Source organism: Egretta garzetta, unplaced genomic scaffold (genome assembly GCF_000687185.1).
Source record: "Egretta garzetta isolate BGI_Z169 unplaced genomic scaffold, ASM68718v1 scaffold175, whole genome shotgun sequence".
Taxonomy (NCBI): Eukaryota; Metazoa; Chordata; class Aves; order Pelecaniformes; family Ardeidae; genus Egretta; species Egretta garzetta.
This window is the reverse complement of record NW_009259860.1, coordinates 887,057-899,094: the sequence shown is the minus strand read 5'-3', so window position 1 is coordinate 899,094 and position 12,038 is coordinate 887,057. Positions and strand designations below refer to the sequence as shown.

The 12,038-nt window shown below is 40.5% G+C and overlaps 1 protein-coding gene across 1 annotated transcript in view; it reads left to right on the top strand.

Annotated features, from left to right (window-relative positions):
- Window positions 1-12,038, top strand: part of ADAMTSL1 (ADAMTS like 1) — a 346,871-nt gene that overhangs the window by 205,319 nt on the left and 129,514 nt on the right. The window contains exon 6 of the mRNA XM_035895578.1: window positions 8,906-9,032. Within this exon, the coding sequence (XP_035751471.1) occupies window positions 8,906-9,032 (127 nt within the window). The remainder of the gene's footprint in view (window positions 1-8,905; window positions 9,033-12,038) is intronic.

Below are 12,038 nucleotides of genomic sequence, written 5' to 3'. Positions count from 1 at the left end.
ATGCCCTACATTTTTCCCCCCTGCAACTCTCATAGCTCTAATATTAGAGAATATTCTCATCCATGCTTCCTGCTGGTAACACTGGAGGTCATGTGCTTATTTTGACAAGATCCTATTTTTCTGCACTTTAGCATATTATCTAACTGTGAAAACTCTGAGAGACAATAATTTTCAGATAAATATTTTTACCTATGTTGCTGTTTTACATTCACACAAGAGGACTGAAAGTGCCTGTCATTTGCCCATTTGATGGCAAAGTAGATAAATGAATGGCCTTTGTTCTGTTAATTCTTTACAAACAGGCATCATTTGTGTTTCTACCAGTGTGTATTCATTTTTAGAGGCATTCAGTCCCTCATGACAGCTTCTAGTAATGATCTTTTTCTTCTGCCAAGCGTATGACAGAATTCAGGTTAAAACAAAGGAAAGCATTGGGCAAAAAAAAGTTTAGGTATTTACATGTTGCTGGGATTTCAGTCTTTGGCAGTTCAGCTATTTCTGGCTCCTGTCCGTAGCTGTCTTTTTTTTTTTTTTTTTCTTTTCTGAGCACCAGAAGAAAAATGCAAAAGGTGTAATAACAACTGTATTATTTAGGCAAGAGGGTGGTTATTTTTCCTCAGACATGTAGAAGGCACTATAACACGATCAGTTCTAAGCTCTCTTTCAATTTAGACCAGCCTTTTGGCTTGATGATTATAATGGCTTTTCAGTTTCTGATATCTGCACCAAGCTCCTGGGCCTAAATTCTCAAGACGAATCCACCTTTTTTTTTTAGAGTGTATTGAAACCTAGATGCCTTCTGGGGAGATAACATTTCAGAAAGTACTGAATTCTTGGTTTCTGATGGTCAGGTGCTTTGAAGCTGTGTCAGGCTGATCAGCTGAATTGCTGTTTGAATTTTTTTGTCTAATACTCCTCATCCTCATCTGCCTAATGTTCTGTAGATAAAAAATGTTAATTTTGTTTTCTTGTTGATGAGTATCATTGTTCTGAGATGAAAGAAGCAGATTTTTCCCCCAGCATGACATCTTTGCAGCACGCAGAAAGGAGTGGGGTGGAGAACCTAATGGCTCATAAGTGTAATAGCCAAATGCTTAAATCGCTATCATCATGTCAGGTAACAACATTTTTGCGGCAGAGAGTGGCAAGGAAATGGGGATATGTTTATTGTGTGAAAGAATCTGCATTTGCATTACTAAAACTCCACTCCCCTGCCCTGAGCTATCAGTTTTCCACTTTATGGTCCTGCTGTTACTCCAGGCAGCCAAACTGTCTACTGTGGATATCTTTGACCAGCAGCACACAGAACACCTCCCTTTGCTGTGGGGGAAGCACATTGTAATTTGGGGGCTTAGCAAAAAGAAAAGATTCAAAAGAGTAGTTTGGAGACTCTGAAGAGTTCTGTTACAGTTACCAGGGAGTCATCTGTGCCCACATATTTCCTTAGCACACCCAAAAACCTGAGGTGTGTGGAGTGGCTCAGCGTGTTTAGTGCTGTATGAAGATGGCAACATGTCTGCACGATCTGGGCAGTTTTGAGAGTCCCCACCAGAACAGATGTGTGGTTCTCACTGAAGACCATGGCAAGGCTTCTAGTTACTGTGAATACCCAGGACAGGAGGGCTGCAGGCATTTTAGCTCATTTCCTCTGTCATCATGTCTTCTCAAGGAGCCTGCACGCACTCCTCTTATGCACTGAGCAGCAGGTTGGAATACCTTATAGACAAAGCAGTTGCAGCAGTGGCTTGGGGACATGCAGGCTCTCTCAAGTATTTGAACTGTGGGTGAAGTCTGTTCCTCGATAACACAGATTACATGTCTGCCTGAAGTGCCAGAAACTCTCTGCTGGCACTGTTAGTAGCAAGGCACTGCAGCTGGATCCCCATTGATCCAGACAACAGAGGACTGGCTCCTGTCAACAAAAGAAGCCTGTCTGAGAGAAGGAAGCTTGCATACCCAACAGAAGAGAAGTCTGAGTGGCAATATCAAGCATGTCATGCAGTCACCAGAGCTGACAAAGGATCACAGTCAAATGCCATGTGTCACAAGTGCCAATTAAGTGCTTTTACAGTTCAGTGCTACATAGTCTAGGAGAAGAGAATAGGTCCAGAGGGCAGACTTCGCTGAATTTACTTTTCGTTTCTCAAGCACGTTGTTCTGAGGAAGCTGAAGGAAAGCTGTGTTGGTGAGTTTTGATTTATAATGGCCTCTGCAATCACCTTCTGTTGTAGTATTTTCTTCATCTACAAAACCTGGCAAATCTTTCCCCTGGAAATGCTGAATAAGTTACCTATCCAGATAATATGTGAGGTTCTTCTGGAGAAAATCAAGCATTTCAATAACAACCTTCTATAGAGCACTGACTAAAAAAATGTTAGGGTTTTTTGTTCTCCTCCATCAGTAACAGCACAAGCATGAAAGAATAAACCAGAAACTCATTCTTGCTTTGGCAGAATATGGACATAAGAACCCAAATCCAGCCAAAACAAAGAAAAGTGTAAATGAAATGGCTAAGTGAATACGAATAATCAGAAAAGCCTCTTTTCTTCCTTTTGTCATCTGTTCATAAACTCTTGGAACTTAATTCTGTTTAAATGTTGATCCTTACAGAATGTCAGCCTCTGGATTTCTGTATCATCAGAGAATGAACGAGATACGGCTTTGTTTCCATATCTGTGGGCTCTTCTGTGTTGACCCACATGATAAATTGGTTGATTATGTGTGAAAGAACATGAAAAATTCAATCTTTTTATGTAGAAAGATTCCTTCAAATGAAATTTGCATATAAGGATAGGAGTTGCCTTTTTCCCACATCCAAGATATTAATGCCTCTATAAATCCTCATTTAGAAGTTGTAGCTTTTAAATTGATTTAATTGCTTCTTTTTAAATCAAGGGTGGTTTCAGAATGAGGTCACATTTATTCTTTTCCCCAAGGGAAACCTGAGAAATAGGAATTTCTCTTGAGTTCCTTCTGCTGCTGGGTGTTTGCTGTTTGCTACTAGAGCTTTGAGTGAACCACTGATTCTTAGTGTATTGTGTCTGCCGCAGTGGTTGGGTGAGGCTCTGTGAGGGTCTTGGTCTGGGTTTAAAAATATTAATACCAGAGAACCCTGGCTAGCTGGGAAGGCTAGGCTGATGGGACAGGTACCAAACAGGATCCACAAATTGGTTTCAGTGGATGAGCAATAGATAAAGCAACAAGCAACAACAAATCACTGAGCTGGCCAGCCTCATGCTTAGTGTGTTGGAAGGTGGATCTCAGTCACTCCAGTAGTTGTATTTAACAATTTGGCTACTGGTTGGTGACTGAAGTTTGTTTACACTGCCTGAACAGTTGCAAGTTGTGTTTGGCTCAAGTGCCAAGCGAGTACATTGATTGCACATGTCACTGGGTGTGACTAGCACAGGTACAAATTGCCTTGCCATTGTGCAAATCATCTTACGGTTTTCAATTATAGCTGCTGATCGTGATATGCTTGCACCTAAATTCCTTAGGACGAAGGAGGATGCTGCCTGGTGCTTGGTGCTTGTCCTGGTTTCATCTGGGATAGCATTAACTCTATCCCAGCCGAAACCAGGAGAGTGCTGCACAAGACCCCATGTCACAGGTTAATGTCATCAGGCTGTGCCAGAAAAATGCTGAGGCTGTGAGTCATCATAAGGCGTCAGTGAACTGAAGGGCAGATACCACTCTGGCAGGGGTTGCGAGTCCCTGTATCACAGACACCAGTCCGCTTTCAGTTTGCTGTACAGCCTGGAGCTTGTTCTCTCCACAAGAATTTAAAGAGTACAACAGCTCTTCATCCTGATTGTAAAACAGGGTTTTGGACCCAGTTGAAACAGTGGCTCCGATCCAAAACTTTCCTCAGCTGAGAGTGACAATCAACACAAGTCCCAGATTGAGCCCCACATTAGTATCCATGTTAAGGGCAACTTTGTTTTTCTCGGATTCTCAGAACTTCCTGTGTTTGAACTGTAGACATGCCTTTTGAAAAACAGAGAGATTTATTTATAATTGGCTAGATTTGCAAACTTGTTTTATTACATTATTTCCTGCCCAGAGTTTCTTAATACCGAATAGAAATTATTATGAAAACTTATTACTTCAGGGCATTTCCAGGCTAGCAGGGCTGAAGCAGAACCTGTCATTGCTGGTCCAGTTTTATTTCTGGAAAAATCTGCTAAACTGAGCCAGAGTTCGAGTCCACAAGGGGAACACATACAAACATAACATTCGTGCACGCACTCAGCGAGTTAGTTCCAACTCCTGTTGTGGGAGTTTCAGCCTGATACCTTTAAACTATACATAAGCAGTTGCTTTGCAATTTGATGACGATCTTTTTTCTTGCAGTGTCCTGTAAAAATTATTTTGCATATGTATCTCAGAGTCAGGAATATCCCTATTTTCCTGTTTTGCCAACTCACTGGCTGTCAGTGGATTAGGGGCGGGGTGGGGGGTGGTGCGGAGAGATTCAAACTCAGCATGAAGTATGGGACTTCAGCCTAAAACGTAATATGGAATCTTTACCTCTGAGCAGAACTGTGGTATCTTATGCCAGAAAACAATACAGGCTTGGCCAGCTAAGGATTAGCTGTTATTATTCCGGCTTTTTGTTGCTAACTTTTTTAAGCTAAACGTATAAGGAGAATAAAAGATCAGCTCACTTTAGAGATGGTAAAGAACTGGGCAGGGAGTTGGTACTCACCTGTGATTTCCTCACTCTGGTACTGATGGCTGACATCATCCATATACTGAGAGACCTCCAGAGCTCTGCATGATCTGCTATAAGGGCATTTAACCACAATAGCAATGAGTTCTCTAGGAACACCTTTAGAAATATGCAAGAGCTTCACCCAAAGCCTATTGAACTTATAAGTGCATTTTCTTGATTTTAATGGGGTTTCGGATTGTCAGGGAACTGGATGGAGCTGCTTACATTTTGTGCGGTAACAATCTGCAGTTCAAGCCTTTGACCACACTTCAGCAATTTGAAACTCAAAAGATTTCAGTGTGGAAAGTCTGTGCTTCATTACCCTGCTTTAAGGGGAGGCAGCTTAACATGTAATAGAAATGAGTATGAAAACTGCTTACTTCAGAACATTTCCAGGCACAACTTGTTGCAGTAATCCATTTTCGTTCCTGGTGGGGGCTTCCTTCCCAGCCCATAATGGATTGAAAAAGACTTCATATCCCTAAACCCCCCCAGGATATATTAAGATCAGGACTAGAATGCATTGGAAAAGGAAGTTTCCATCCCACAGAAACTTCAGAATTTCAACATTGGTTCTAGTTTCAAACCAAGACGAGGAGCTGACATTTCAAAGCTTTTCAGGGAGTGAAATATTCCCCAGGCCTCTGATTCAAAATGTCAGTATTTTCTTTCAAATCGTGTCCACCAAACCATTACTCTGAGTCGTAGATTAGAGGTACAATATTCCTATTCACTCCTTTGCCCACCAAGCTGATCAAGCAGTGTCTTCCGTGGTGCTTATTTTCATGATGGGTCCTCAACCATCCCTAGTCATTATGCTCACAGGCCAGTGTCTTGGCAGGCTTTTCTAGCTCTGCAGCCTAAGTGAATCTACTTTTTCTGATAGCTGGGTCTCTCCTAGTCTGTTTCATCTTTGGTGTCCCTGATAGCAGCCATTCTAAAACCTCCTCTCTGTGTTTTGTTCATGCTGAAACATCCAGTTCTGCCTTCCTATTCCTTGCTAACTCTCTGCAGATTTCTGGGGGGATGGTGACATATTTTCACCCATACCTTCATTTTTTTGCAGTGAATTCTCTGCAGCCTTCACAGAAAGTGAAAATAATGTTATGGAAATGACATATTCTCATCTCAACTCAGCCAGACTTATGTTTCTTCTGTTCATAGAGACAAAAGTTATTATTCTCATGAACTGTGTATTTTTTCAGGAGTAATTTAACAGTTCCTTGTCTGATCTTTTACTTCCGTAAGAGTCCAGCCTATATAATGTTTTCATGTAAGAGCTACTAAGAAGTAATGTAAGAGATCTGGAAGAGTGTTTTTCATTTTGAAGCATCAGTGACTCCACTGCAAACACTACCAACCTTTTTAGTGAACGTAATTAACTCCAAAAGATGGAAGAAGGATTTTCTTAGGTAGTGAAGGGGGGGGGGGGGGAAAGAAAAAAGCAATGAACTTGGGAACATTTTTTATTTCAGGCATTAGTTAATCACTCATAAGGGTTTTTAATGAAAATTTCATACATATTCCCAGAGCTCTGGATATCTATTAAGACAGATAATCTAACAGAGTAAAGCCAAATCCCTGCAGAAACCTTGGGAAAAAATGGGAAATTTATTTAATTTCATCAAAATTTCTAATAGCATAAAATTATCTTGAGAGACTGCCAAGTATAGGAATATTAAAACACATTCTCTAACATAAGTTTTGGTGTTCACAAGAAGTCTCCATTTTGCTCGTACTTCCATTTGAAATACAGCATTTCAGCAAATGAATTACTTTTATGCTATACGCTGGTAATGGATGTCCATCTCAAAAAGAGCAATGAACTTCAATGTAACTTCCTTTCACACTTGAGATTTTCCTGGATGTTTCCTTTACAAGTTGTGAGCTATCTCCAAATTGGTCAATTTATAAATTAACTTTAATCAGAGTACAGCCCATGGCAATGTGTGAGCTGATGATTCATAAAGTTAAAAAGGCTTTAAAGTAGTAGAGGCTGGTTTTGAAATTGATTGCCTCATATCTGGATTTAAGATCCAGCCTTTTTCACATCCAGGCACTTCACGTGTTCTTTTCAAAATAGGCGAAGGCATGCAGATTTGGATAACACTCTAGACTGAACTGTTGAGTGAATATAAATTATGTTATGAGCAAATATGAAAGGGAATTCTGGCCTTTCCTCTGAGAACTGGGTTCCTCAGGAGGGCCCTTCTCACTGTGGGTGCTAGTGAGCTGTAATGCACTCGAAGGAAATTCATCTGACTTGTAGGCGTTATGTCATATAGTTTTCAGATCATGCAAGTGATTTTCTTCACGTCTTGTCTATACAGAGACATTCACGAAAGTTAAAGCAAACCAGTCTGTGTATATCAAAGATGGTTCAGCTCCTGTAGGGGTATTTTTATTCAGAAAAAAATAGACCTAAATCTTGCATGATAACACTGATATAATTTATATATCTGTACTTGGAAGCTCTGTATGAAGTAGTCACAGCCAAGATAATCTTAACTTTGCTTCAGCTGTCTATCTAACCACTATTTGTCATGGTGTTTCTAATGTGATAAAATGTCCCTTGCAGTCTTGGTAGAACTAGGTTTTCAGGGAAACGTATCTTTTATGCTTGACTGTTACTCCACTAGCTCTCATTAATTCCCCTGGAGACATCATAATATCATGCAGAAGCATAGGAGACTGACCCAGTAGAAGTGGGTAAAGTCAAAGAAATTTGGTGGTAGCTTTCATCAAGCCTGAATCTAAACCTCTAATGATTTAAATTAAATTTATTATACTATCAATATGACAGATAACCAAGGAAACTGCTACCATGCCACTAATAAAATAGTGATGTTAGAAATGGGAATTGAATTGCTAAAAGTAAATACTGGATATTAATCAAAGCCTGCATTTTCACAGGCAAGTGAAGTGAAAGTGTCAAACCCAGAAGTACATCTCACCCTAGAAGGGATCTGCAATTCTGCACATCTAGGCTTTCACAAATACTAGTCTGGAAGTTTAAGTGGGAAAGTTACACATGCAGTTTTAATGAGCCTGGATGATAAATGCCCTATTTGCTCTTATCAGTTTCTGGGACCCAGCTCTCTGATTTAACTGAAACTCACAGATGCAGGAAAATTTAAAGCTGAAATAAGCACTTTATTTAAAATTCCCTGTGTTTATATATATTCCCTGTTTGGCTAAGGGTCTGAGCACAAACTCTTTAGAAGCTGAATTTATACAGCAACATTTTTTCATTGCTTACTTTGCATGCCAGAATGCTAGAAGTACTTTCATTTTCTAGTATGTATAAAGATAATTATAGAAGTGTATGGACTTGCTTAATTTCTTAGATTTCAATTATTTATGTGCAAAATTCATAACTTCAATGCAGAACTCAAAGTTCAAACAGAAGGCCTACATTAGCACTGTGCTAAATAAATTTATATTCCCTTTGTTTAATTTTAAATGTATTTAATTATAAGTTTATATTTGATTCTCTTGGGAACTATTGGGTTTTGCTGAGAAACCTAGTTTATCTGTTCAAGTTTTTAAAATTTGAACCAACAATTTGCACATAAGCATAAAGCCAGATTCAGAGCAAGTAATTGCATTTCTGACTGTCAGTTCCTTCATTTTAACCATTCCCTCCTTCTTTATCAGATCTTTAACAATGTCTGAACACAGGCATTGATAGTGTGGAATAGGATTATTGTCAAACATAATTAAAACCACATGGTTTTCCCAAATGCATAGCAGGTAAAATTTCACTGAGATCTCAGCCATGTTACTGTTTATCTGTGCTGCTCTTTCTTTACTTTTATCTATTTGTCTGCTTCCTATCTGTCTTCTTACCTATTTCAGGCATTTTTTCTTTGTGAAACTCTAAGAAAGTGTAATTTCTGATAGGACTCTGACCACAAAATGTTCACAATGCCCTAGAAAAACAACATCCAACAATGCTCTTTTCTTTCTCTGGACTGCAAAAGCCATTGAGTACTAACCTGCTCGCTATCTCACGTCTGAATCCAGTTCAGACTCCCAGCCAGATTTGCTCAGCCTTTTTCATTGCTAAGGTACTTTATGGCCCTCTGGAGATGCTGAGAGAGAAATTTGGCAGTAATTAGTTGCAGAGATGGATCGAGCAGTCAGTCAATAGGTGCTCACATTGAACTGCACATCTTTCTTTCTTGCCAGATCGTTGGCTGTGACCGCCAGCTGGGAAGTGCTGTCAAGGAAGACAACTGTGGGGTCTGCAATGGTGATGGGTCCACCTGCCGGCTGGTTCGAGGCCAGTATAAGTCACAGCTCTCAGCAAATAAACGTAAGCTGTCACTTCTGGTAAAGTACCATCTCCCCCTCCTAATGAAATATGTGTTTCTTGCAAGCTAGGTTTCACCCTGCTCTTTCTCAGGCAGTTGAATTATCAGTCAGTCTGGTTGTCCCCGCTGTTTCTTCCCTCTCGGGTTAAATCAGGCTTGCTCAGACCACAGCTCTGGCTGTGTGGAGGTGGACAGAGGATTGTGGAAATGTGTTGCCAGTATATTCTCCATCTCAGCTAGCTAGTTTCTTGGGAGGAGCGGGAGAACGAGAAGAGCTGGCTCTACTCAGGCTGCTTGGGCTGTGTTAGCTGGCTATGCACAGGACTCCATCCACGCTGCTCTGAACGGGAGTGGTTTATGCTGCTCTGCAGCAGAGGGAAATGAACCCTGGGGCAATGGTGGTGCCAGCCTGGCACAGTGCTCCCTCCCAGACCCACACCTGCAGCGTGTCCGCCTTCATGGTGAGCATGGTGGCTCAGACCTAGGGTGGACTGAGGTGTTCAAGTCATCCGGAGGTGTCTACATGGATGCGTACGGACAGATGTGGGCTTCCCCAACACACACCCAGCTTCAACTCAGAGTAGCAAAGTAGCATTAGAGTGTCCCAGTGACAGAGTTAGTTTATCCTGGACCCCAGCCTGGGCCTGGTTACAGGACCATAGATGGAGGTATATAAGTTTTGGGATGAGAGATAGGGCATGTCTGGCCAGTTTGAAGGGAGGTGTACTGTCATGCTGATGAAGACCCACCTAAGGAAGCATGTGTGCTAGCCTGCAAACCTTCCCCCAGCCCTTCTCAGCAGCATTAGAGTTTAATCAGACCAGCTCTACCATTCCGGAACACTTTTTCCAGTACTGAATAGCACATAACCTAAAAGATTCAGATAGCAGTGTAATAGCTGCTGAAGTCTCTGTGTGTACATCTGTGAATTCCTATACAGATAACATCCAGTTCCTGTGAGGAGCAGTGAGAGGTGCTTATACAAAATCTTCTCTCTGTCAAAGAGTGACTGCTTGGGTATGGGGCACGGCACACAGAGCAGTGGTGAGCACAGTGCACCTCTGGGTCTGTGTTTGCTAACAAGAGAGGGAGAGAATGAGAGGAAGAGAAGGAAAAGGAAGGAAGGAAAGAAGGAAGGAAGAAAAGAAGGAAGAAAAGAAGGAAGAAAAGAAGGAAGAAAAGAAAGAAGGGAGGGAGGGAGGGAGGGAGGAATAGAGAGAGGAAAGGAGAAAGGGGAGGGGGGAAAGAGGAAAGAAAGAGAAAAGAGAAAGAGAGAAAGAAGGAGAAGGAAAGAAAGGAAGAAAGGAAAACTATTTTGTGTGAAGGAAGGAAAGGAATAACCCTCATAAGAGTTCCATTGCTGAGGCAGAACTACACATTAGAGGTCAAAGGAAATAATTCACAAAGATTTAGGAATGGAATTTCACCTCATTGTTACTATTTCTGCAATGTGCATGAACAGATTCAGAATTCTCCAGGCTGCTTGAGACATGATAGTATTCGTGAACATTTTTGGCAAATGTCTTTTCCTGTAGGAATAATTAATTGTTTTTCAGTTGCTTTGTGGTAAAAAGGTGCTCCTCTCTTTTCTACTGAGGATAAAGGTACTAATATATTATGCACAGTACTAAAATGGTAATATAATAGAGTCCCTAATCCCAATGGTTTGCTATTAAATATAAGGAATGCTATCTAGGTAGAAGAGCAGATGGCAGAAAGCATAGTCTTAGAATGAGACAAATGTGAAAAAATAATCAGAGACAGGATTGTTCAGACACATTTGCATGCAAATAATTGTAAGTAGATAATCAGAATTTGTATGCACTCTGTATAAACCACATAGCATTATACTCTCCCCTGCTGTAGACATATGTGTTGTTCTGCAACACAGTATGAATTTTGAATATCTCAAAAGTAAGTGCTCCTTTAAATTGGCTTTTTACACTGGAAAGGCACAATTATGTGTCTCCTTCACATGTGTGAATTAATATGAATTCTTGTTGAGCTTTGCTTCCAAATGGTTTGTGTACATGCTGTGAAAATTTTAGATTTTAAATGTTGAACAGCTTTTAAAAATCTACTCTGTGTTTATTTTCTGCATTTATCCTTCTCAGTGCTGTTTAAATACCTGTCACTCTGGCACTTTGGCTGTGTCAGCATCTTGCTTATTTGTCACTGTAAACGTATCTACATAAGCATATCTGGGATCAGGGCCTCATTTATTTGCTGGATTACATTTGGCTATTCAATAGCTTAATTCCAAGTTATCTCCATAAAATAATCCTTGTTTCTCAAGAATTATGTCTGTTTTGTCCGTGGTATGAACACGGCATTAAAAGCCTATGTGAGCCAGACTGCCATGCAACGTAAGAAAAATCAGAAAAGGCATGTGCAGCAGTGACCAGATACATGCAGAGGTGTTCTGTGGGCTCAGTTGGGTTTTTTATTTGACCAACAGAGCACTGCATTCAACGTTGAGGACTGTGTTAGGGAAACTGGACAGTGACCTTTTTCCCAGAGCTAACCCAATAGTCTGAAATTGTTTATAACTCAAAACGACCCCAGACACAGTCCTGAGCTCATCATACTGGATTAATTTTCTCCTGGTGCTCATATCCAGTTCCCTTCTCCATGCTGTTTATATCATGCAAAAGCATAGGAGAAGGATAGTACTCGAAAGAAATTCATAGAGCTTTTAAACACTTAACACTTGCTATGGGAACAGCTTCCTCAGTATTTATAGGGTAGTATATATCTCCCAGTGGCCTCAGAAACAGAAGCATAACAGGGCAGGAGGCAATGTGACGTTGAATTCTCTCCTACATTTTTATGAAAAAGGAAGCACATGTGTCTATGCTCTTGTTTCTGTTTAAAAAAAAAAAAAAAAAAAAAAAAACAAGCTACAAAAGAGTTCGTTCATTCCAGAAATATCCTTTTCTCGTAGACCTAAGCCAGGGTGGTTCAATCTTTCTAAGTCTGCAGAAAGTGAATCTTTCTCTTTTTTTTTT